Raw genomic sequence first — 27,279 nt, 5'->3', positions numbered from 1 at the left:
GAAAAAAATTCTTCTCTGCTCTATCTATGCCCCTCATAATTTTATCCATTTCAATCATGCTCCCCCCATTCATTCTCCTCCGATCCAAAGAAAACAATCCCACTCTATCCAATCTCTCTTCTTAACTAAACATCTCTAACCTAAGCCAAACCTGGTAATCACCTTTGCACACTGTCCAGTGCAGTCACTCTTAAATCTAGATTCTAGAACTGTACTCTAGCAGTTGGCTTAACTTAACGTTTTGTACAGTTCCAGTATAATCTCCCTGCTCTTAAACTTTATGCTTTGGCTAATAAAGGCATGTATCCCATATGCCTTCTTAAACACTTTATCTACGTGTCCTGCTAAATTAAGGGAGTGGTGTATGTGCACATCAAGGTCCCTCTGATCCTCAGTGTTCCTCAGGGTCCTATGTTTGTCATGTATTCCGTTGCCTTCTTTGTCCTGCCCATCACCATACACTTATGCAGATTGAATTCCATTTGCCATTGATCAGCCCATCTATATTCTTCTATAATCTAGGGCTATCTTCACTATTCACCATCTAACCAATTTTCACATCTTCCACAAACTCACTGACCAACTGGCTGTATTCAAGTCTGAATCATTTCTATTATAACACAAACAGCAAAGGCTCCAACACTGAGCCCTGCCTAACCCCACTGGATGTAGGTTTCTCTCGAGTATAGAGAAAAAAACATGGAGCAGTACAGCACAGGAACAGGTCCTTTGGCCCACCATGTCTGCACCACCATGATGCCATTCTAAACCAATCTGCCTGCACATGGGGCTGTAAATCCTAATTATAATCCTATAATTCCCCTATTTCAAGAACTGCAACATCCCCCCTCCGGTGATTCAGAATGCCCTGAACCACTTCTCTTGCATTTCCTGCACTTCTTCTGCCCTCAATCCCTCTCCCCCCAAACAAAAATAAGGATAGAGTCCCCCTGGTTCCCACATAGCACCCAACAACTTCCGCATCCAGCGCATCATCCTCCGCCACGTCCACCACCTACAATCCGACCTCACCACCAAAGAGACATTTTCCTCCCCACCTTATTTGCCTTTTGTAGGGACTGATCTCTCCGCGACTCCCTCGTCCGCTCCACACTCCCCCACCAACCCCACCACACCTGGCACCTTTCACTGCTACATCTCCCTTGTTACCTCTGTCCAAGGCCCCAAACAATCTTTCCAAATCTGACAGTGATTCACCTGTATGTCTTCCAATCTGGTCTACTGTATCCATTGCTCCCGATGTGGTCTCCTCTGCATCGCTGAGACCAAGCGCAGACTCTGTGACCGATTCACGGAGCAACTGTGCTCTGTACGCTATAATCAACAGCACCTTCTGCCTGGTGGCCATTTTAACTCCCCTTCCCACTCCCATGGTGACATGTCCATCCTGGGCCTCCTCCAGTGTCACGATGACACCACACATAAACTGGAAGAACAACACCTCATATTCCACCTTGGGAGCTTACAGCCCGATAACCTCAACATAGAGTTCACCAGTTTCAAAATCTCCCCACCCCTAGCCTTATCCCATGTCCAACCCTCTTTCTCATCCCTGCCTCCTTGACCTGACACTACCTGTCCATCTTCTTTGTCACCTATCCTCCCCACCCTTACCTCTGACCAATCTCCATTACCCCTACCGCATCCACCTATCACCGTCCCACCTACCTTCCCCCAGCCCCACCCTCTGCCTCTTTATTTATGAGCTACCTTCCCCCTCCCAAGTCCTGTGAAGATTGTAAACCCAAAACGTCGACTTTCCTACTCCTCTGATGCTCCCTGACCTGCTGTTTTCCTCCAGCTCTACACTGTATTATCTCTGACTCCAGCACATACAGTTTTTGCTATCTCCACCTTATCAATCAAGTTGGTCAGACATGACATTCTCTTAAAAAAACCATGGTGGCTGTTCTTGATTAATCCCTATCTCTTCAAGTGCAGGTTAATTCTTCCCCTCAGAATTGTTTCCATTAGTTTCCCTATCATTGGGGTTATACTTAGTGACTGACCTGTAATTTCTTGGTTTATCTCTTCATGCAGTAGTAATTATAGTGCTGATTCTAAGTGCTGATACTATTTTATACGTGCCAAGTTTTTATTTCTTGCAATGCACTCAGGAAGACTTGTGAACCAGAATAAAGTATTAAATCCATTATTAATTTGCAATGTAAACATCAATCCCTCTCATGCCCTCCATTTTGATCTCTGAGAGGAGATATTAACCATCGAATGCTGACAGAATATGATGCTATATCAATACAATTATGGCGTGCTTTAGATCCCTCTTAACTTATCAATGTATCAGTTCCATGCACCAGATGTACTGGTTGTTTTGTCATAGTTGTTATCAAACCATTATCATTCATTAAACAAAATCTTAACAGAAGCACTACTTTGTTAGATTATTTTCCAGAAATTACTAAACATTTAAAGCAGGTCATTTAAGAATGAAGAATGGAAGATTTTGATCATTTGGAAAAAGAATTGCAAATTGCAAATGAATTATTATGATTCGAGTTAATCTACTTCTCCTAAGAAACAAACTAGGAGCAGGAGTAAACCTTTCAGCCCTTTATAACCTTTATTACTGTTCCATGATCATGAAGATATTCAGCTTTGCAATTAATCAGCTGTTGATCAGGAACTGATTTTCAATAATACATCTCGCTTTCAGAAAGGTCTCTATCATTTTAATTTTTTTCCCACAAGTACAGGATCTCTTGGTGCTGATGATGGAAGAATACAATTGCTGCTATGCTGTCTAACTAAGGGGGAAGTCTTGTGGTACAGTTGATAGCATCCCTACCTCTTAGCAAGAAGCTCTGGGTTCGAGTCCCACTTGGGGATTTGATGGCCAAGGGAGGTGTATTCATAACCCAGCCAAACAAGTTAAACATCAATTGGTAAATACTTTGGCAGATGGTAAAATTGAGGGAGTGTCCTGGTCATCCATGTTTGATGCTGAGTGGTGCCCCTCAGGTTATAACCTCTGTCACCACGCTAACAACCTGTCACCGTATCCCCTACCCAGCTTGTATCCAAATTCCTACTCATCTGCCGTCCTGCCCTGGCACCATTTTTCCTCCCCAGTAAGCACTCTTCTCACCTAGCATCCTACTTACCTGGCACTATAACCAACAGGCACCTATGTGACTGGCAGTCTACCTCTCCTACCCATCTGGCACCCTATCCTCTTGGCACCTTAATGTCTAACGTATACCGTGTATAATTACGGTCTGACAGACACTGTCAAAATTACTGTCAGGACTTTAAGTCTCAGAATATAGCAGTTGACTGCTGTGAAAATGGGGCATGATTTATCTTCCTCTGACAGTTCTACACTATGAATGAGCTGTCAGAATAGAAGTAGGGCTTCGTATTTCTGAGGGAGTCCTGAACAGAATTGCCTGTCAGAAATGCTGAGCTTTAATTAAAAAAAAAAGTGAGATTGCCATTCATTGGAAAATCCAGTCCATGATTTCTAATGGTGTTACATGTAGACATATTTCAAGACTTTAGTCGTTTTTCTTTAACTCTAATTGGTATGTTTTTAATGTGAATAAAATGATTTAACTGGTGTCTGCTGTAGCTGAAAGGCAAGACCATAATATTTTTAATTCAAATTTAATTGTACTATTGCAGAGCCATAATGTTTGTTCCAAAACATCCATTTGAATGATTTGGACATTGAAATATCTATAACTGCTGTTGATTGATTACAACTAACATTACTGTTTCTGAAGGTCACCTATGAAGCTCATAAGGAATACCTAGCCAAGATGTATGAAGAGTATCAAAGGCAAGAAGAGGAAAACATCAAAAAAGGAAAAAAGGGTAGTGTTAGCACAATTTCTGGCCTTTCCTCTCAAGCAATAGGATCCAAAGGAGGCATAGAAGTCAGAGAAATTGAAGATGGTTCCCAGACTCAGAGCCCAGAGAGTGAAACTGACTACCCTGTCAACACGGATTCTAGAAATCTCCTAGTTGAAGCAAGGGTATCCAGTAGTGGTGCAGACAGTTCAGACAGGCCAACAACAGGAGTACATGTGGAGGTTCATGATCTCTTGGTGGATATCAAAGCAGAGAAGGTCGATGCCACAGAAGTAAAACTTGATGATCTAGATCTCTCACCTGAGACACTGGTTGCAGAAAATTGTAACCTGGTCGAGGTAGAATCTCTTTTGGACAAGGTTTATACTTCTGCTGTGGAGAAACTACAGAACAATATTAATAGCACCTCCATTTCTCAACAGAGAGAACAGAGAGACAGTGGTCCCTTAATATCTCTGGTAGATGAAAAGGATAATGAACCTATTAATAGTACATCATTTCTCTTTGATAAAGCAACAAACCATCAGGAAAAACTACTGGCTGAATTGCCAGCTGCTGACAATCTTTCAAGTACAACTGTGCCAGAGAACCAAATACATTCAAGTGCCAGCGATGACCTGGGGCTGTTAGCTCATATGACCAGTAATTCAGATATTACAAGTCCAAAATCTATAATTGAGGATAAGGATTTCAAAATTGCAACAAATTTGGAAGAAATGAGTATCCTGTCTGAATCAGAAGGAATTGTTGCAAAAGCAGTGGAATATACTGAAATGATTGGCACAACCATTGATTCAGAACTATCTTCAAAAAAGACTGTAGGTAACTTGGATGCTGCTAGCACAGTTTCTGATACTGACAGATCTGATGATGGCAAAGAACCAGGGAAAGAAGTTAAAAAGATTCAAACCACCACCACAACTCAGGTAAGATTTAAAAAGATAATATGCTTTGCTCATCTTGTTAATTATATTCTGCATTTGTAATAACTGCATAAATGAGAAATGAATACTTTTTATTTGTTAGAAATGTGAGTGAACTGTGCTTCTATTTACATCTGTTTTTCATTTATACTTCCTTATGTTCTTCAGTAATGTTGTTGTCCATCTTTAGTCAAGCAGACAGCTGGGCCTAGTATGAGGTTAACAGTTTCATGACATCCAAAATTAAAACTGAGAAAAACTGCAGAACAAAACATTTAGCATTTGAATTGCAGATGCCAAAAGTACATTTATGACTTGTCTCCTCTAATTTGAAGCCTCTAAGTTATAAATTTCACGAGTCATATATTATCTAACATAAGAGTTGAGAAATCATAAGCTTATAAGGTAGTGATCAATCTACGTTTAAATATGCATAAGCTAAATAGACAGAAAAAGTATACAAGCATGACAGATGAATGATTTACTGATCCCAGGGGTAGAAAAGCAAATGCAGCTGATGTTTGCAGCTGGAAGGAATAGTCTCTTTTCTGATGGTTAACAGAAGTGTTCTCCTTTGTTCTTTGCCTCCTTGAGTTGACCAAGATATTAGAAAACTTCTAGTTTTATGCTAGTCTTCAAGCATCCATTAATTTACTTTATTTCTAGGGGCTAGTTGTTGGCTCTACATTAACCAATTGCTCAGACTCTTCTAAGCAATGATTACAGCAGATATCCAAGTGTTAGGGTGGACACCTGAATTGAATTGGACTGGACTGAATCAGCTTTGTTGTCACATGTACTCAACTGAGTACAGTAAAAAGTTTATAAGGTGCCATTTATAGTGCCATCATAGGCACTAAAGGTACCTAGGTACAATCTTTAGTTACAGAATAGAGAAATGAAGAAAAAAAGTTACATTACCATAGGTCAGAAAAAAGCAAAGTTAAAAAGACAACCATCACAGTCTCTCTACAAAGGCTTTCTGCAGCAGACCAATGGAGGGGGCCTCCACATGGTCTGGCGGCTGGCTGCTGCCATGCTCCATGCTGGGCCACTGCTGGCATGCTTCCGCATCGGGTCGCTATCCCTGCTCTGCACTGGGCTGCCAGTATCCCTGTTGTGGTCGCCAGCGTCGCCGCTATGGCTGTTGGCATCTCTGCTGATTGCTGACTGTGCTTTGCAGGCTGGGACTGGGTATCCAAGGCTGAGAGAACAGATGAGAGAGGGAGAGGGAAAAAAGATAAAGAACAGGCAGAACGGAGGAGCTTGGCTGGAGCGGCCTACTTTGCTGCCATCTTACCGGAAGTCCCATTACCTGTCCCATTGTACATCACTTCAGCTTATGTCTGATTTTTAGTTTACCTCATACCAAGAGTCCTTCATATGCCCTTATCATACACACAGACACTGGCGTGTAAACATGAAATGGTTTATACATGAACTGAGCACCATACAGTCATAGTTGGAGCCAGCAGTGCAGTGGTAACGTCTCTGGCTTAATAGTCAAGAGACCCAGGCAAATTCTCGTGGGTTCATGAGATCCACCATGACATCTGGTGGAAATTAAATGCAATTAATAGTGATCTGGAACTGTGAAGCTATTCTCAGTAGTGGTGCAATGAAACTGTCATTTTTTTTTAATAAAAAATTTTTAATAAAAATAGAAATTTTTTAATAAAAGAGAAGGAAATTTGCCATCCTAACTCAGTCTATCTCAGATTTAAGATTAACAACTGTTTTAGCATCAGCTGCCATTTGTGGACGGAAGTTCCAAACCACTACCTCCCTTTGTGTATAGAAATGTTTCCTAACATCTGTCCTGAACTGCCTGGCTGTAAGTTTTAGATTATGGACCCCTAATTTGCAAATCCCCAACCATTGAAAATAGTTCATCTTTATCTCCCTTGGATTTTTCTGTTAATATCTTGAAGACTTTGATCAGATCACCCTTTAATCTTCCAAATTTAAGGGAGACCAGGCCTGATGTGCCTAATCTCTCTTCATAACTTATCCCTGAAATTCAGGTATATTCTTCTAAACCTATGTTCAGGCCAATACATCATTCCTAAAGTATGGTGCCCAAGTCAGTACTCCAAGGGGGGTCTTACCAGGGTTTATATAACTACAGCATAACTTCTGCATCTTTGTATTCGAATCCTCTGGATATAAAAACCAGGATTCCATTAGACACTATTTTCTGTACCTATTGAAGGTATTTTAAGATCTATTCTGCTGAATCTTTGAGTGTCTTTGAACATCCACTGTATTTACCTTCATAGCATCGAGAAAGTACCCTGATCTATCCTTTTTTGGTCCAAAATGGATAACTTCATACTTGCTTTTTTGAATTCCATCTACCACAGTTTTGCCCATTCACCTGCTCTATTGATATCTGTTTGTGATTTTATGCTATCATCTACACTGTTTGCAGTGCTACTTAACTTTGTGTGATCAGAAAATTTTTTATATGACTTTTTATACCATTGTCCAAGTTAATGAAGGAACTGGTGATGGTTGGGACACTGTCCTGTGAAACTTTGACAGTGATATCCTAGACTGAAATGATTAGTCTCCAATGATGTAACCAACATCCTTTATGTTATGATTCCAACTGGTGGAGAATTTTCTCCTGATTCCCACTGACATCAATTTTGATCAAATACTCCTTTGTTATCAACAGTCTTTGTCCATGTTTTGTGGAGATGAGGGGTATGCAGTTAACAGGAGGAGAATGTGGTTCCAAGAATACTCCTAAACACATCAATAGAGAAACCCAACATACCAATGCATAAACAAGGCTGACGCATTCATAATCTTCGTCAACGGGAAATGTCAAGTGGATTTTCTACCTCAATCTCCTCAGGTCCCACTATCATAGATCCTACTCCAAAGTCAATGTAGGGGATGTAGTAAAGGAAGATATTCTTGAGCCATAATGCTTTCCCGTTTATTTCAGAAACCCAGAAAATAAATAAAGACCTTTGGAAGTAAATAGGGAGCTTCGAGAATTGAATGTTATGATCAGAGCAAAAAGCTTGTGAAAAGTGACATCCAGAAGGAAAATGTCAGTATTTGAGCCATTTGATCAGAGTTGAAAAGCCATGGAGACCTATGCTAGAAGACAGCAGAAAGATGGTTTGACCCAGGCATCTAGAATGATTGACATCATAGCACAGTTGTAAGTGAGCTAAACCAGTTCTTTGAGGATGACAGAGACAGACAAGTATGAATATCATTTACTGCAGATCTTCTGCTAGTTGTAGGTACAAGCATAGAAAGAGGGCCCATGTTTTAACCAAGGTAATAATGTGATCTGGTCACAAGTGTTCCAAAATGAGCATTATTGATCAGGTTAATGGGGAGTAAGTACCACGACAGCAGTTTCAGCAATAGTTTGCATTACTTTACAGATGATTGTGAGTGGGCAGATGGATTGCTATTATTGATATAGGATGCTTCTATTTAATCTAGATAGGGTGTACCTACACAGTTTCAACATTAATGGGAAATGCCAGTTTTGCAGCTTTATTGGAGTATTTTGAATAGAGAAATGCCTAGATTTGAAGCTCAACAAGGAGGTTGTTGATGCTCATTCCCATATGTTTCCCCCACATTAAAGCCTTGCTTGTTATCATATGGAGCAAATACAATTGACTTTGGAGTAGGATCTGATAGTGGGACTTGAGGAGATTCAGGTAGAAAATTCACTTAACATTTCCAGTTGATGAAGTTTATGAATGCTTTAGCATTGATATGTTGGGTTTCTCCATTGATATGTTTAGGAGTATTCTGGGAACCACATTCTCCTCCTGTTAACTGCATAATGATCCACTGCCATTGACAATTAGATATGGTAGGAATTCAGAAGCCTTGATGTGACTGTTAATTGTGGGATTGATGTCTCTGCCTATATCATGTGGAGCTGGAGAAACATCAGTAGGTCAGGCAGCATCAGAGGAGTAGGGTCCTGATGAAGGGTCCCAACCTGAAACATCAACTTTCCTGCTCCCCTGATGCTGCCTGACCTGCTGTGTTCCTCCAGTTCCACACTGTATTGACTCTGACTCTAGCACCTACAGTTCTTGCTATCTCCTGCCTACATCACGTTGTGTCTATTTAGCCACATTGTTGTCTTGTGTCTAGCTTCATCCGATGAACACCTCAGTTTCAGGTATTAAAGCAACGTACTGCACATGCTGGAGATCTGAAAAATGATGGAATGCCAGAAAACTCAGCAGGTCTGGTGGCATCTGTGGAAACAGAGATAAAGTTTTGAATCCATTACAACTCTTCTTTGGAACTGAAAGGGACTGGAAAATGTTTTTTTTTAATGCTGTTGACAAAAAGGGAGGAGGAGCAAGCGAAACTGATGATTAGAGTACCCAGAGCAAAAGACAAAAGTATTTCTAATGATAGTAGTATATCCCTCCTCTCACCATCAATTCCATCTGCTCCTACTCTCCTTTTGTCAACAACATGTAAACCATTTGACCTTGAAATGTTAACTGTTTCTTTTTCCACAGATTTTACCAGGCCTCCTGAGTTTCTCCAGCACTTTTGTTTTCATTTTCAGAAATGCTTGATGCGTGCTGTTCATTTGCTGTTGGACCCCAGCTTGCTAACAATGTAATGCTGGATTGAGGCATGTGCAAGGCTATGAGTTTATAGACTATAATGAAATACATTGTATTGCTGATGATGGCCCAGTTTTGACCTGCTAGATTTGATCTGACTCTTACCCATTTAGCACAATGTTAGTGCCACACGCACGATGGTGGGTAGCTTCTTTGTGGAGATTGGTCTTCATTTCTGCAAGGTCTTTCGAATGGTCACTGCCACTAGTTTTGTCATAGTCAAATGCATCTGTAAAAAGCAGAATGACGAGAAGTTTGTGAATTTTCCCACGCCTTTGTTCTTGCTACTTATGCCAAGCCAAGTTTTGCAACTGTGACCTCTGGACTCAGCCAACTTGTTCAGCAGTAATGTTACTGAACTATTCTTGGTAATGGACTTTGAAGTTCCCTTTCCGTGACTGCCATGTTGTTATTTCATTACTTGTAGGACCATGTCCCTACAACTTAATGAGAAGGACATTCCAGGGTCAACTTTGGCTATGGTGTGTAGAATTTATTCCTTAGGCTGTGTGATCCATCTGGTTCTATTCTAATTGCAACTTTTTTGTAGCTGATTGGTGAAACTGGATGGTTAAGTTGGTTTTGCTAAAGCCAACCATAAAGTGCTGATATGTACCTAAAGCATCAACGGGAAGCAAACAATGAATTGTTTAAATCACCATTGTCATCTATTTTGTAATTTGCACTTCTGACTAAAGATCAGCTTGCAGCATATTCAGATAATGGAAGCATTTGTTGAGGTAACAAAGGGGAACTGCCTGCCACCCAGCTGTTTGATAGAAAACTTATTATAGAGTCATAGAGTCATTCAGCATAGAACAGCCCTTCGACCCTCCATGTTTAAGCTGACAAAAAGACACCAAACTACACTAATCCCAGTTAGCTGCACTGGCCCGTAGCCTGCTATGCCCTGACATTTGAAGTGCTCAACCAAATGCTGCTTAGAAGTTGCAAGAGTACCTGCCTCCACTAACCTCTCAGGCAACATCTTCCATATTTCTACCACCCTCTGGGTGACAACAGTTTTCCTCTGATCTTCTTTAAACCACTTATCCCTTGCCTTAAACTTTATCTCAGTGATTATTTAAGAACTTAATATTTCCAATTTCCTGCCAGACCTTCCTTGTTTAGAAAGAATGATGGCAACTGGGATTATGATAGATTTTAGGTTTCCTAAGCAGTTAAGATAATGCAGGGAAAAAAAATTCCTGAACCAGATTTTAGAAATATTTCTGTGATTCCAAGCTGGTGTGATTTTCACTGCTTGGCAATGCCAAGAGAAATGCTACAGACAACACCAACCATTCTACATGACCTTCATTGATCTGACCAAATTTTTGTCTCAGTCATTTTGGAAATGCTATGGAAGACCCTCTCAAAGGCCAACAGTCCATTGAAATTCATCAACATCCTCTGTCTTTTCCATGACAAGATGAGAGCAATGGTCCTCACTGACAATAATTTGATGGAATCCTTTGAGGTCAAGACAGGGGTCAAGTAGGGATGTATCATTGCCCCAATCTTTTTCTTCATCTTTATTGCTTTATTCTTTATCCTGTCAAGAACAAGCTTCCCAGTGCTGTAGGCATGATCTACAGGATGGATGGAAGACTTTTCAAACTAAATCAGTTGAAATTCAAAATAACAATGACCCCACTTTCTCTTGTGGAACTTCATTTGCAGATGGAAATGTCATCTGTGCTCTCTCGGAAAAAAATCTTCAAGCTTCCCTTAATGCCTTTGCAGAAGCATACCAAAGAATTGGTCTCAGCCTCAACTTCAAAGAGACATAAATCCTTTACTGACCCATCCCAGGTCAAGTTTTGATCCACCCCTTCGTTAAGATCAACAGAGAAATTCTCCCAAATGTAGAACATTTCCCCTAGCTGGGAAGCTATTTTCCATCTAAGGCTGATATTGATGCAGAGATTCAACATCACATCCCATCTGCAATGCTGTCTTTGAACACCTAACAATGAGAGACTTCAATAACTATGACATCTATGCTGATACCAAAATCCTTGTGTATAAAGTGGTCATCCTCCCAATTCTTCTATATGACTCTGAAGTTTGGACTACGCATAGATGCCACTTTAAGACTCTTAAGTGTCAACAATGCTGATTGAGATGGGGGCTACATCGGTGTACCTGAAACACACAATAGCGCCAGCATCAAGGCCATGACCACCTGAAGCCAACTCAGTTTTGCCAGCAACTTGGAGACAGTGAGGATTGCATTTGCTGGAAGCCACAGTCAACAGATGTGTAGCTGGAGAAGCACAGCAGGCCAGACAGCATCCGAGGAGCAGGAAAATCAACATTTCAGGCCTTCATCAGGGTTTTGACCCGAAACATTGACTTTCCTGCTTCGCGCTGTCTGACCTGCTGTGCTTTTCCAGCTTCACATCTATTGACTCTGTTTTGCCAGCCATGTGCTTAGGATGCCCGAGTTCCAACTGCCATAACAAAACATCTTCACCCAGCTCAAGGAAGGCACTCAAACAAAAAGGAAGCATTTCGAAGACTCCTTGAAGGCTTCCTTCAAGAAATGCAACAGCATAGGAGACACTCATTCAAAAGAAACTAACTTGGATGAAACATCTCAATGAAGGGACAAGATTCTTTGAGAAAATCCAACAGAAGAGGAAATACAGAAAAGTAACTGGAGAAAGGAATGCCAAAGATCTCAAGGCCAAGGACCATTTTCACCTCCTTGAAACACCTGCTAAATATGTGGTCAGAGATGTAGCTCTAGGATTGGGTTCATCAGCCATGCAAGGACCCATAGAACCCATGATCAGTGAAATGGAATTTCCTTGGTGGGCGATCATACTTGTTAGCAAATTATTGCTGGCAATCATTGCTTAGGAATGCAAGGTGATCACTAATCAAAAAAAGATGGTGTATTCTTGAGTAACGCTGTCTTAATATTTGCCCAAAACATGTCAATTTTCACATGTATGCTGAAAATGGCTATCACTACCTTACCACTTTTTTAAAATCAGTCCTTCTGTATCCTCTGATTAATCACATTGCTTGTCCAACATCAATATTTGATGAGTAACAATTTCTCCCAGTTAAATATAGCAAAGTCTGAAGGAATTGTTTGATCCTGCCACGCACACGCACGTACCTGGATCTCCAAACACAGCAGCGTTCTTAATCATTTGGTACAAAACTCTGTTGTTATTGTAACAGTGTATTATCAGTGACTTGCCATGAGTATTGCTTCTGGAGATTAACCAACACCATTACAAATCTTTAATATACAAATCTGTGGACACATGGATCATATTTTACTGACTTGACTCGAGTTAACTTTCTGTTGGATGTTTCAAATTCTTATTTCCTAAAATTATTCAATACTTTGGTGGTGCTCATCCCTACCCTTTTTGCAACATTTCTGTTTTAATATAATCTGAATTGTATTTTTTTATTAAATGTACATCAGTTTAAGCTTTTGAGTTCATTCTCTTGTTATGGAGGATGTTGAAGATTTATTTAAATTAATTATATAATTTTTAATTTACAGTCCATTCAGGGACGAGGAGGTGGGTTTCAAGAAAGAGACCTGCGTGTTGATCTTGGTTTCCGAGGAATGCCAATGACTGAGGAGCAGCGCCGACAGTTTAGTCCAGGACCACGAACTACCATGTTCCGCATTCCTGAATTTAAGTGGTCCGCTATGCATCAGCGTTTGCTGACAGATCTGCTTTTTGCTTTGGAAACAGATGTGCATGTTTGGCGGAGGTGATGAAATATTAGCATTTCCTGTAGATAATAATGTCTGTAGAACTTTATATAATGCTGTTGATATCCTTGATACATCGCAAAGTACTACACTTTAAAGTGCACTGTTATCTAGAGAAATACCGTAGCCAATTTGCCCAGCATAAACATCAAATGAATGACTGACCATTTAAATTGTTTTTGAGGTGGTAGTTTCACAGGGGAAGCTCGGTGCTTTCCTCTATCAAAGTACCTTGTATGTTTAATTTGAAAAGCCAATCAGAACCTTCGTTTAAGTCTCATTTGAAAAATGTTGTTTCTGACAATGTAGCAATCTCTAACAGAATTAGATGTTCTATTCAGAGGCAAAAGTAATAAGAAACTTAAGAAAAGTGCTTTGTTAAGTGGAGAAATTCTGTTATGATTGGTTGTTTAAATCTGTTTTATTTGGTTTAGTTAAGAAAAAGGAGGTGACCCTGCCTAATGATCTCCATGATTGAAATTTCCAAACTGTCATTTTAATCTTCACTTTTTATTGTAATGCATCATGTGAATTTGGAAAGAATTTTTAAGGAAATCAGCATTATGTCACTTAAAGATTTTTAATAAAAGTTGTACACTTTAGGCTTTATGTACACTTGAATTTCAAAACTGTCAATTACATCTAAGAGATATGATCAGTTCTTAAGTATTATAATAAGACTATTTTTCAGTGGGACTAGTCCAAGAGGAATTTTGATCCATAACCTTGATAATTAACTGTATTAATTTTCCACCTCATGCAAGTGCAGGGAAATCTCACCCACTAGTTAAAAAAAATTTCTAATCTACCTGTTCAGATATTGTTGCACATCTCTGTAGTGGGTGAGACTTGAAATCATGCCTCCTGGCTCTGACCCACTCATTCTACAAATGAGGCAGTTGTGAGCTTCCTACCCATGATTTAATGTCCATTTAAAATGGCTAGGTGGTAAACTGTGAGCAATTTTTTGAAGCTTGTTGCCAGTATGCTATGCAAAGCTGAACAGTGCAAAATAAGGCAGTTGCCATTGTGGTCTTAACTGTTTTACAGGAATACTGAAAGGAATGAACAGTAGAGTATATAAGCAGGGAATGTGAGAATGTGACTAGTTTATCTTCTTTCCTGCAACATAACTCAGATCTACCCACATTTTCTGAACTGAATGTTCTCTTATATTTTGTGTGAATCTCTTCTCATTTCCTATACCCAAATTTGTAATGGGTTATTCCCATGTAAGCTTGCTGCTCTGTGCAAGTAAGTTACCACAAATGACTCAAAATGCTTCCTGAAAATCTGACCCTTTTGCTCAATGAGTGCAATTTCTGATGTCTAAATGTAGGTTTGAACAATTACATATTTCCAAATAACATCATAAATAACATAATTTCCTTGCCGTTTTATATCCTTCAATAAGTTCACTAAAGTTTTTATTTGGATCCTAAGACTCTTCCAAAAATTTGGACTTGATATTTTTGAGTCTGAGAGCTGAACCTGGATTGTGAATCCAGACTGCATTTAATACCCCAGAACTTGCACTGTTCATTCAGTTGTGCTGAAACTCATTGACACATAAAAATACTAAATTATGGTTGACAAAACAGAAATTGGGCTGTTAGAACATAGAACATAGAACTGTGCAGCACAAGAATGGGCCCTTCCTCCCACGATGTGCCAAACATGGCACCAAATGAAACTAATCCCTTCTGCCTGTCATTGGTCCATATCCCTCCGCTCCTTGCATATTCATGTGCTTACCTAAAAGCCCCTTGAATGTCCTTATAATATCCAGCTCCTCCACCACAGTGCGTTCGAGACTCCTACCACTCTCTGTGTGCAAAACTTGCCCCTCACATCTGCTTTGAACTTTCTCCCTGTAACCTTAAATACATGCCCCCTAGTATTAAGACATTTCAACTCTGGGAAAAAGATTCTGACCATCAACCTTATTTATGTATCTCATAATTTTATAGACTTCTATCAAGTCTCCCCTCAGCCTCCGCTGCTCAAGAGAAAACAACCCGAGTTTTTCTAGCCACTTCTTATAGCTCTTACCTTCTAATCCAGGCAGCATTCTGGTGAAGATCTTCTGTATCCTCTCCAAATCCTCCACATCCTCCCTGTAATGTGGTGACCAGAATTGAACGCAATACTCTAAGTATGGCCTAACCAACATCTTACAAAGCTGCAACATGACATCCTGACTCTTGTACTCAATTCCCTGACCAATAAAGGCAAGTATACCATACACCTTCTTTACCACCCTATCTACTTGCATGGCCACTTTCAGGGAGCTGTGGACTTGAACCCCAAGATCCTTGTGTACTTCAATGCTGTTCAGAGCCCTGCCATTAGCTATACTTTTTCTTAACATTTGATCTCCCAAAATGCAACACCTCTCACTTAGCCGGATTAAACTCCATCTACCATTTCTCTGCTCATATCTGCAACTGATCTATATCCTGCTGTATCTTTTAACAACCTTCTACACTATGCACAACTCCACCGATCTTTGTATCGTTTGCAAACTTACTAACCCACTCATTTACATTTTCATCCAAGTCATTTATATATCTCACAAACAGCAGAGGTCCCAGTACAGATCCCTGCGGAACCACTAATCATGGACCTCTAGACTGAAAAACACCCTTCCACCCCTACCATTTGTCTTCCATGAGCAAGTCAATTCTGTATCCATGCAGCCAAGTCACCGTGAATCCAATGCATCTTAATCTTCTGGATGTACCTACCATGAGGGACCTTGTTGAAAGCCTTTCTAAAATCCATGTAAATAACATCCACTGCTCTACCTTCACTGATCACCTTTGTCACCTCCTCGAAAAATTCAATGAAGTCAGTAAGTCATGACCTCCCCCGCACAAACTCATGCTGACTGTCCCTAATTAGGCCATGTTTTTCCAAATGTGCGTAAATCCTATCCCTAAGAATTCACTCCATTTTGTTAAGTTGTTGAGTTGAGTTCAAAATTCCTGGAGGTTATGTAGAGGCTGTGTACTACCCTAGTCTGATTTATCTTTGACTAGGTAATCTAGAACTATTTCGCACTTGTAAAGTGATACCTAAGAGGCTATTTCATATATTTTGTTTAGGATTGTTGTGTGTCTGACATATTTACAAACCTGTTTAATATTTAAGTGGTTAATAGTTTCAAAAAGAAGCTACTAGGAGAGTCATTGTGATAGACATCTTGTTTTCCAATTTGGAATGTACACTGCTCATTGGGGCAAATCTACTCATCATGTACCAGGTCGCACGTTAGCAATCTGTAATCAGGTGGTAGATATATTCCATTGAAAGGGCTGACTGTTTAGGTTCCACCATTCCAGCCAGGCTAGATGGTCAAGCCTCAACAATTCCCTCATGATGATTCCATCTGCCACAAGTATTGACTTTATCCCAGTCTTCAATTGCCAGGCATTATTGGAACCCCTTGCCTAATGCCATTAGCTGACCCTTTCAGTTATGAAAGAAGACATCTGGGATTGTTCACAAAAGCAGCCTGTTCACCATAAAATGTGTGATTGCATTTCGTTGTGACCACAACTTGGACAGGCACATATCCGATTGAATAATGGTTCCACTAGTTGGAAGCGCATAGCTTCAGCAAGAACTACATCACATTCATGATGGGAAGCAAGCTCTGTATTTATTAAGTGGTATTTTGTATCTCTGGCTTTTATGAACCACCTCTTAATTGCAAGCTCAGACATTTGCTGATCAGCTGCATAATCAAAGTGCGTCTTTAGTTTGGTATTTGCACCTTCAAAGGCAGGGTCAGGGACAGAAATCATGGGGCCAAGTGCTGTTTCTGGTCCGGGTTCTGATCCAGACCAAGCTCGGCAGCTCCAGTGGAATCACAGTTGTCTCCAGAGAGCAGCGGGCCCAGGTTAACGAGTCTTGATGTATGCTCTTGTCCCAGGCCCCAAATACAGGACTGCTTCCAATGAACTATTAAGTGATTAATAGTTTCTTAGACCTTGAAAGTCTAAGAAATCCAAGCTAAACCTGTTTGTCACCAATCCAGTTGGTATAACACTCTTATTCAAAAAGGGAACAGGGCAAAAAAACAATTAACTCTGTAGCTGTTAGCTTAAGATGTCATTGGGAATGTAAGAGTCCATTTTAAAGCAGGTAAAAGCAAAGCATTTGGAAATATTTAATATAATTAAGCAGATCTAACATGGTCTAATGAAGAGGAAATCATGTCTGACAAATTTATTAGAGTTCTTTGAGGTGACAGCACTTGGGATAGATAAATAGGGACCAGTAAATGTAATATATTGAATTTCCAAAAGGCATTGAATAAGGTGCAGCAAATAAGCACCATGGCGTTGGGAAGTATATTAATATGGGATAGACAATTGACTAACAAATAGAAGACAGAGTTGGGATAAAGTGTTCATTTTCAGGATCTCAACCTGTAATTAATGGAGTGTGATAGGGCTGAATGCTGGACCCACAATTGTTTACACTACATATAAATGTTTTGGATGAGGAAAGTGAATGTACTGTCACCAAGTTTTTGGATGATAAAAAAATAGGCAGGAACATGAGTGGTGAGAATAACACAAAGAGTCTACAGAGGGACATAAACAGATTAGGTGATTGGGCAAAAACTTTGTAGACGGCATATAATGTGAGAAAGTATGAGCTTATGCAGTTTGGCAGGATGAGTAGGAAAGTTGAATATTATTTAAATGGAGATAGATTGCAAAAAGCTGCAGCATGGAAGGATTGGGAGTCCTCGTGCATAAGTCACAAAAAGCTGATGTACAAGTTCACGTAACAGGGAAGGCAAATGGAATATTTGCTTTTATTTCAAAGGGAATGGAATATAAAATATAAGGACGTCTTATTTAATCTACGTAAGACATAATTAGATCACACTTAGAATACTGTGAAGTTTTGGCTCCCTTATCGACCTCCAGAGAAGGTTCACTAAGATGAACCTGTGTATGGAGGGACTGTTTCATGAGGAGACATTTTTCTTTCTTTATTCGTTTATGGGATGAGGGCGTCGCTGGCTAGGCTGCATTTATTGCCCAGAGGGCAGTTAAGAGTCAACCACATTGAGTAGGTTGGGCCTGTACACATTGGAACTTAGAAGGAAGAGAGATAATCGTATTGAAATATATAAGATTCTTAAAGTGGTTGACAGGTTAGATGCTGAGAGGTTGTTTCCCCCTTATGGGAGAGTCTTTGACCAGAAGACATAATTTTATCATTAGGGGTTCACCCATTTCACACAGAAGTGAGGAGGAATTTTTTCTCTGAGGGTACTGAATCTGTGTAATTCTTTGCCATCGAGGGCTGTCAGGCTGGTTCATGGAGAATATTTAAGGTTGAGATAGACAAAAATGTAATAGTTAGGGAAATAGAAGGTTACGGTGAAAAGGCAGGAAAGTGGAGTTGATAGTTATCAGATCAGCCATGATATCATTGACTGGTGGAGCAGACTCAGACTGAATGGCCAACACTTGCTCTTAATGTTTTATGGTCATATGTTCTTACTACCTCTTCCAGTCTTAATACTCCTAAGAATCTGTCTTCCTCTGTCTTTTACTTATTATGGATATTGCCCTCTGACTTCTTCATCATTGACATCCAGCTGAATTCATTACCAAAATTTCTTCACCTTCCTCTCCTTCGATGCCATCTCTTAAAACTTAATCACCTCTATTAATGTTTTCCTTCTTTACTTTCGTATCTATTTTTGCTTGAGTATAACCCATTGAATTACCTTGGGGTTATTTTACTACTGTAAAGATGCTGTGCAAATATAAATTGTTATGATTGTTGTAAAATTAGCTTCAAAAACATTCTGACAATGATGGAAATTGGTAATTAGAACAGATGTCCTGTGTATTTTCATGACAAAACTTTGCAAACCCCCTCTTAAATCATGGAAGAAAATGTGTACTTTGGGTACATATCATATCTCCTTGGTTAACCTAGAGACTTCTTGAAATTACTTGCGATTGCTGCTAACTGTGTAATTAGCATCTAGAGAAATCGGAGCAGTACAGGAAGCCATTATTTTGCTGGCTCTTGAAATTTAGTTCAATATCCCTTTCAACTTCTGTTTGGCTGGTTAATGTTCAACTATAGTTCATCTAACCAACTCAAATCTTTTGTTAAGTGATTTAATAATTTTAGAAGTGCATCTCAGAGTAGTAATATTGTTATTTTCATAATTTTTGTTTTTGCAGCCATACTACAAAGTCTGTGATGGATTTTGTGAATAGCAATGAGAACATTATTTTTGTTCACAATACAATTCACCTCATTTCTCAAATGGTGGATAACATCATCATTGCTTGTGGTGGAATTTTGCCTTTGTTATCAGCAGCCACCTCCCCATCTGTAAGTATGAACCATTATCTAATGTTAGTCATCAGAATTGAAATCAATAATGTCTGTACAATAGTGTAAAGTTTTATTTTGCATTTGGCAGATATTCTTACGTTAATTTAATATAACCAAACCAAACAGTCTTATGTTTTATGTAATTCAGTAATTGAAAGTTAATTGTTATTTTAATAAATATCAAGATTTAGTTTTTATGCAGAGGTATAGAGATGACATGGTTACGCAATTAGATTTGGCAGTCAACCACTTTTACTGCATTCCATGTGGTCATTGCAGCATATAATTTTGCTTATTAAGTTTATCATTCTTTCATTAACTATGTATTTTAGAATCTAAAATGTGATGTAACAATAATATTACACTGGTGCAATATAATATATGTAATTTACCCATTAACAAACTCATTACTCAGAACATAAGGGAGATTTTTCATTTTAGATTACACAATAATCGTGCACACAGAAGTGCATAAGCAAGTTCATGCAGTAGACATTGTTAGGGAATTGACAGTCCAGTTAATTCTGAGGTGCTGTCATTTAAATAGTGTATATAAGATGCTCCTGGCATAAGTTAATCTACGGACAGTGCTGAGGCCAAGACATTTTAGTTACTGAGGTCTATAACATAGAAAAAGACTCTTCAATCCATTGAGTATGTGCTGGTCAAAACATAGAACATAGAACATAGAACATTACAGCGCAGTACAGGCCCTTTGGCCCTCGATGTTGCGCCGACCTGTGAAACCAATCTGAAGTCCATCTAACCTAAACTATTCCATTATCATCCATATGTTTATCCAATGACCATTTAAATGCCCTTAAAAGTTGGCGAGTCTACTATTTTTGCAGGCAGGGCATTCCACGCCCTTACTACTCTCTGAGTAAAGAACCTACCTCTGACATCTGTCCTATATCTATCACCCCTCAATTTAAAGCTATGTCCCCTCGTGCTAACCAGCACCATCCGAGGAAAAAGGCTCCCACTGTCCACCCTATCTAATCCTCTGATCACCTTGTATGTCTCTATCAAGTCACCTCTTAACCTTCTTCTCTCTGACGAAAACAGCCTCAAAACCCTCAGCCTTTCCTCATAAGACCTTCCCTCCATACCAGGCAACATCCTGGTAAATCTCCTCTGCACCCTTTCCAATGCTTCCACATCCTTCCTATAATGCGGTGACCAGAACTGTACGCAATACTCCAAGTGCGGCCGCACCAGAGTTTTGTACAGCTGCAACATGACCTCATGGCTCCGAAACTCAATCCCTCTACCAATAAAACCTAACATACTGTACGCCTTCTTAACAACGCTATCAACCTGGGTGGCAATTTCCAGTGATCTATGCACATGGACACCGAGATCTTTCTGCTCATCCACACTACCAAGAATCTTACCATTAGCCCAGTACTCTGTATTCCTGTTACTCCTTCCAAAGTGAATCACCTCACACTTTTCCGCATTAAACTCCATTTGCCACCTCTCAGCCCAGCTCTGCAGCTTATCTATGTCCCTCTGTAACCTACAACATCCTTTCGCACTATCCACAACTCCAACTTTGGCGTCATCCGCAAATTTACTAACCCATCCTTCTACACCCTCATCCAGGTCATTTATAAAAATGACAAACAGCAGTGGCCCCAAAACAGATCCTTGAGGTACACCACTAGTAACTGAACATACTCATCCCACTCCATTCTAATCCCATTTTATCAGCACTTGGCCCGTAGCCTTGTACGCCTTGACATCACAAATATTTCTTAAATGTTATGAGGGTTTCCATCTCTACCACCCCTACAAGCAGTGAGTTCCAGGTTCTCACCAACCTCTGGACGAGGAAATTTTTTCTCACATCTCCTCTAAACATCCTGGCCCTTACCATAATTCTTTGCCTCTGGTTATTGATCCCTCCACAAGGAGAAAAGTTTCTCCCTGTCTACCCTTTTGATGCCCCTCATAATTTTATATATCTCAATCATATCCCTTTTCAGTCTTCTCTGTTCCAAGGAAAACAACCCCAGTCTATCTAATCTATCTCTTTGTGAGTAAAACTCTCCAGTCCAGACAAAGCCCTGGCAAATCTCTTCTGCACCCTCTCTAGTGCAATCGCATCCCTCTTATAGTGTGGATTCCAGGATCACACACAGAATTCTAGTGTGGCCTAACAAATTTCTTATAGAGTTCCAGCATCACTTCCCTGCACTTAAACTCTGTGCCTTGACTAATGAAGACAAGGACATCATATATCTTCTTGACCACTTTATCTATTTTGTGAATGATTTCTGACACAGCAGTAGAAAGAGGCTACTGCTGTTGCTTATAGGAGCACTGGCACTTTTTTTGCTTTGCAGGTACTGGATTTGGATATTAGTTTTGCTGGCATATTAGAGATGTCTGAGGAGAGTGCAAGGGCCCAGAGAGGAGGAAGGATTATTCCTTTTGAGAAAGAGCCATGGAGATAACTTTGCAAGAGGCAAAATTAAGTGAGCTTGCTATTTTTAGTTTGAAGCAGCACCCTCCTCAGAAGGCAACTGCTGTGTTTGTGGGAAAAGGTGCTAGAAAAGGTAAACATAGTTTCTATGGCGAAGAAGTCTTCTGATTCGATGCATAAGAACTTTTAACTAATGAAGAAGTTTTCCAGGGTGGAATGTGCCTGTCTCTGGTGCTAAGGTTTGCTCTAGTATAATGGCTGTATACACTGACACTTCCAACAATTGCATCCCCAAATTGGATGCATTGTGATCCCTTGAGAAGCAGATGTCCTTTCTCAATCAATATTCAGGCACTTTTCAATTTCCAAGCAAATTGTGCAATGGTGTTGCCAAATTTAAATTAATACAACAGTGGGATCATAGTAGTTTCCACTGTATTCACTTATGTACTGCATTTTCTTGAATTTATTTTGGTTAGTAGAATGGCCAGTTTTGCAGCATTAGCAGATCTCATGAAACTATAAGCACTTTATGGATTTGTTGATTGCAGGGAAAGAAACCCCAGAGCAGCACAGAAAGCGCATCTGCTCATGGAAACTCCTTGGCCTCTCCAAGTTGACAATTGAATGTACCCTTTGGAGACAGTTTTGTAGATGTATTTACTATTTGATTTATTATATCTCTTTTAGCTAATTCAGCATTTACTTTTCCCTCAAAATCTTTTTTATTGTGTACATTGAAATAAGGAATGTTTTGAGAATTTCTGCAAAGTTCTGTTTCTTCTTGACTGACTTAAATGTTTCTTTCCTCTTGTGGATCGCACCTCACAGTTAACAATCTCCTGTCATATTTTTCAACTTTCCAACTCTATACATTTTTTTCAGATTACTTCACTGTTCTTTTTAATATTTTGAGATTCTTTTGTTGTGCTCCCCACCTGTGGTTCATTTTGATATAATTATTTATTCATAACTTTATGACAGTTGATGTATCCATTATTTATTCTGTAATTTTGCAAATATAGTGTAAAGTTCATCGTGCCAATTTATTTTTCGACTTAGTTCAGCTTGCTCACTCTTCCTTCTAAAATGCAACCTGATCCACTTTGGTGCTTTTGTTTTTGTACTCAGTCATGGCCTTCATTCTCATGGTTCAGCATATACCCTGCTGCAACATTACCATCAAACTCTGATTCAATAGTTCATTTGGGCATGCCAGTAGCAGCACCAATCATACTTAAAGAATAAGGTGACAACCTGGAGAAGCTGTAATGCAGGACTACTTGAGTGCCAAACAGCATAAACTGCTAATGAATCCATAACCAGTGGATTAATGGAGTGGCTGCAGTTGGAGAAGGGGTGTAGTCATGTGTTCATTTTCTGAAGTTGTTGAACTCAATGTTGAGTCCAAGGCAGCAAATAAAATGTTGTTCCTGTAGTTTGCATTGGCTTCACTGGAACACTGCAGCAGAAGAAGGGAAATGATAGCATGGGAGCAATAGGGTGTATTAAAATAGCAAGCAGCTTGAAGGTCAGCTTGTTCATATGGACAGAATGGAGACATTCTGCAAAGCAGTCTCAAAAACAGAAATTGTTGATGAAACTGAGCAGGTCTAGCAGCATCTGTGGAAAGAAAACAGAGTTAACATTTTGAGTCCAGTTACTTGAGACGAAGAGTCTGATGAAGAGTCACTAGATGAAAACGCTAATTCTGCTTTCTTCCCACAGATGATGCTAGACTTGCCGAGCTTTGCCAGTAATTTATGTTATTGTTTCAGGTCTCCAACACCTGCAAATTTTCTTTTATTTTACTGCAAAACAGTCACCAAGCTTGCACTTGGTATCATCAATGTAGGGAAGATTGTACTGTGAACTGTATTAATCAAGACAAACAGATAGAGCTAACTGCTGACAACAGCAAAACTTCCTCTAACACTTCATGGCAACACAGAAAAATACTTCAAAGAATGCCACAGACAGCATTTCAGATCTGACAGAAGATGCATAGGAACAGAAGAAATCTGCAACCCCAAAGTAGTGGTATTAGCTGTACTGGGAGGCAGTGGTCTGCCGAAGTGGCTGCGAGTATAAGTTGATTTGGTAAGCCAACCAACCTTCTCTGATTTCATGAGTCAAAACCAAAACCCCTTGTACAATAGGAGAAGCATTGACTAGCACAGCAATTCAAACTGACAGCACAATTATTTTCAAAAAGTTGCAACCCAATCAAATATCATTATCATAGGTTGTGAATACCACAAGGCAGGGCTGGAAAAATGAAACATAAGAAAGCTGTAAGAGGGAACTTGTACATTCGAGGAGTGGAGAGTGAGGTAAATTGCTAGCCAAGTCACATAAAGCAAATTAGCATTGGGCAATTTAAAGAAATATGTGCTTTGGTTGAACACACAAGTCTTTCCAGAAATGCTCCAGTGCAACAGTAAAATGCAAGAAAACTTCCACTACAGCTTCAAAGGATGGACACTTCTGTGCAACATCAAGATTCACTGCTGAATAAAAATATTTAAAGAAAATCAAATAACTAATCAAGTTACACACCAGAAGGCATTAATTTCAGAGTGGGCTAAATAAAACACAAAATTGAACATCCTGGAGAAAACAAATCTTGAGCTAGAGAATATACTTGACACAGAGATAGGAATTGAACAAGCCAATGCGCTTCTGTACACAATTGGAAATAGACGATATGAAGTTATTGTTTGCCATGGGGGATAAATAAAACAACTGCCAGATTCAGAGGTTTTAAAAACCTTTGGCAATTTTTTTTTAAACTGCGAACTAATAATATTGTTGAAAGACAAGATCTAAAAGAAGAGAACAGTACTGAGGTGAATTTATAACTGATTTCATTAATGGTCCCTGCAGGTTACTAGAGAGATGCAACAATGGTGACTTAAAGTTAGTATTCATAAGGAATCAGAATGTTGTAGGCATTATGCAAGATCACATTTATTACAGTCCAAAGAAGACATAACTCTAGAGAAAATCATTCAGGTGATGAGTGAAGCAGATGTTCAGAAGCAAAACAATTCAATCCAATAAGGCGGAGAAAAGACTTGGCACGGGAGATTTACAAGTGAAGACCAATTGTTGATGACAAAGGCCTTCTACCTGCCAATAACTTTGTTATTGGATTCTAGGTAGGTTTGCAGCTTGTAAATGTGAATGTTTGCTAAGAAGCCATCGAACCTCTGAACGAGGAAGAAGCTGTCTTAAGTCAGGGCTCTATAAGTGTAAATAGGTTGTCTTGAGCCTCTGACGAGCAAGTGAAAGTACCTGGAGAAGGAAGATTGAGGAGCAGCAGGTCCTGTCACACCAAACGATCATTGCAGAAAACCCTGTTGACAGGAACCATTGAACTGCCTTCTCAGGCGTTCTGTCTGCCAATAATACCGATGTTTTTCTTTGTTTCTGTGTGTGTGTGTGTGTGTGTGTGTATAATAGGGGAAGCTTTATAAGGAGATTAGAATTTTAACTAATAGAGTTATATGACGCTGCTTCAAAATTGTTTATCTGTAATTATAATATATTTCACAGAATTGTATAGTAAAAAAGAGGGCTTTTGGCACATCACGTTTGTACCGACAAAATCTACTCCAAACCTACACTAGTCCTACTTCCCAGCATGTGGCCCATAGTCTTGAATATTATAACATTTCAAGTGCTCATCCAAGTACCTTTTCAAGATTGTGGGGTTTCCTGTCCCTACTATCCTCCTCAGCAGTGCATTCCAGATTTCCACCACCCATTGGCTGAAAATACCTCAAATCCTTTCTAAATCTCTTGCCTTTCATCTTAAAATTATGGCCTCATGTTACTGACCCTTCAATGAAGGGAGAAGCTACATTCTATCCACCCTGTTCGTGCTCTTGTAGTCTTACACACCTCAGTCAGGAACCCCTCAACCTCCTCTGCTCTAAAGAACATAACCTGAGCTTATCCTGCCGACCTTCATTGCTAACTGCTGCATTCAAGGCAAAATCCTGGTGAATCTTCTTTGCAACCCTTCCAATGCAGTCATATTCCTCCTATGATATGGAAACCACAAATACACACAGTACTCCAACTGTGGCCTGACCAAAGTTTTCTGCAGCTCCAACATAACCTCCCTGCTCTCACAATCTATAGCATGACTGATAAAGGCAAGCTTCTCAGATGTCTTCTTAACTACCTAATAACCTTTCCTGCCTTCAGGGATTTTTTTTTTTCTATTCATTTTGTGGGATGTGGGCATCGCTGGCTTGGCAGCATTTCTTGCGCATCCCTAGTTGCCCTTGAGAAGGTGGTGGTGAGCTGCCTTCTTGAACCGCTGCAGTCCTCCTTCTGTGGGTTGACCCACAATGCTATTAGGGAGGGAATTCCAGGATTTTGACTCAGCGACAGTGAAGGAACGGCAATATATTTCCAAGTCAGGATGGTGAGTGACTAGGAGGGGAACTTGGAGGTGGTGGCGTTCCCATATATCTGCTGCCCTTGTCCTTCTAGATGGAAGTGATCGTGGGTTTGGAAGGTGCTGTCTGAGGATCTTTGGTGAATTCCTGCCATGCATCTTGTAGATAGTACACACTGCTGTTACTGAGCGTCGGTGGTGGAGGGAGTGAATGCTTGTGGATGTAGTGGCAATCAAGCGGGCTGTTTTGTCCTGGATGGTGTCAAAATTCTTGAGTGTTGTTGGGGCAGCACTCATCCAGGCAAGTGGGAAGTATTCCATCACACTCTGGACTTATGTCTTGTAGATGGTTGACAGGCTTTGAGGAGTTAGGAGGTGAGTTACTCATCGCAGTATTCCTAGCTTTGTTCCTCTGAGCGACCTAATGCCCTGCTGTTCATTAAATACTCCCTCTTCTGAAGTGCATAACCTCACATGAATGTTAAATGCCATCTGCCAATGATCTGTCCATCTGACCAATCGTCTATATCCTTCTACACCCTAAGACCTTCTTCCTCACTGTCAACCACCCGACCAACCTTCCTGTCATCCGCAAACATACTTACCATATTAATCCCCCCCACCGCCTTTTCTTCGATATTGTTTATATATATATTACAAACAATATGGGACCTAAGACTAATCCCTGTTGTAGGCCATGGGACACCGCCTCTGGTCACGCAAACAGCCTTCTACCACCACCTCTCTCTCCTGCCAATAAGCCATTTTTGGATCCATCTTCCAAGTTACCCTGGATCTCAGATAACAAGGTGTAGAGCTGGATGAACGTAGCAGGCCAAGCAGCATCAGAGGAGCAGGAAAGCTGACGTTTCGGGCCTAGACCCTTCTTCGGA

The 27,279-nt window shown here is 40.0% G+C and overlaps 1 protein-coding gene across 1 annotated transcript in view; it reads left to right on the top strand.

Moving 5' to 3' along the window:
* Window positions 1-27,279, top strand: part of nbeaa (neurobeachin a) — an 831,637-nt gene that overhangs the window by 235,640 nt on the left and 568,718 nt on the right. The window contains exons 22-24 of the mRNA XM_048597909.1: window positions 3,765-4,778; window positions 12,942-13,159; window positions 19,388-19,541. Coding sequence (XP_048453866.1) covers window positions 3,765-4,778; window positions 12,942-13,159; window positions 19,388-19,541 — 1,386 coding nt within the window. The remainder of the gene's footprint in view (window positions 1-3,764; window positions 4,779-12,941; window positions 13,160-19,387; window positions 19,542-27,279) is intronic.

The sequence above is a fragment of the Rhincodon typus genome, chromosome 6, assembly GCF_021869965.1.
Source record: "Rhincodon typus isolate 14 chromosome 6, sRhiTyp1.1, whole genome shotgun sequence".
In the NCBI taxonomy this organism is placed as follows: domain Eukaryota; kingdom Metazoa; phylum Chordata; class Chondrichthyes; order Orectolobiformes; family Rhincodontidae; genus Rhincodon; species Rhincodon typus.
The sequence above is the reverse complement of the archived record's forward strand: the minus strand, read 5'-3'. Positions and strand labels throughout refer to the sequence as shown.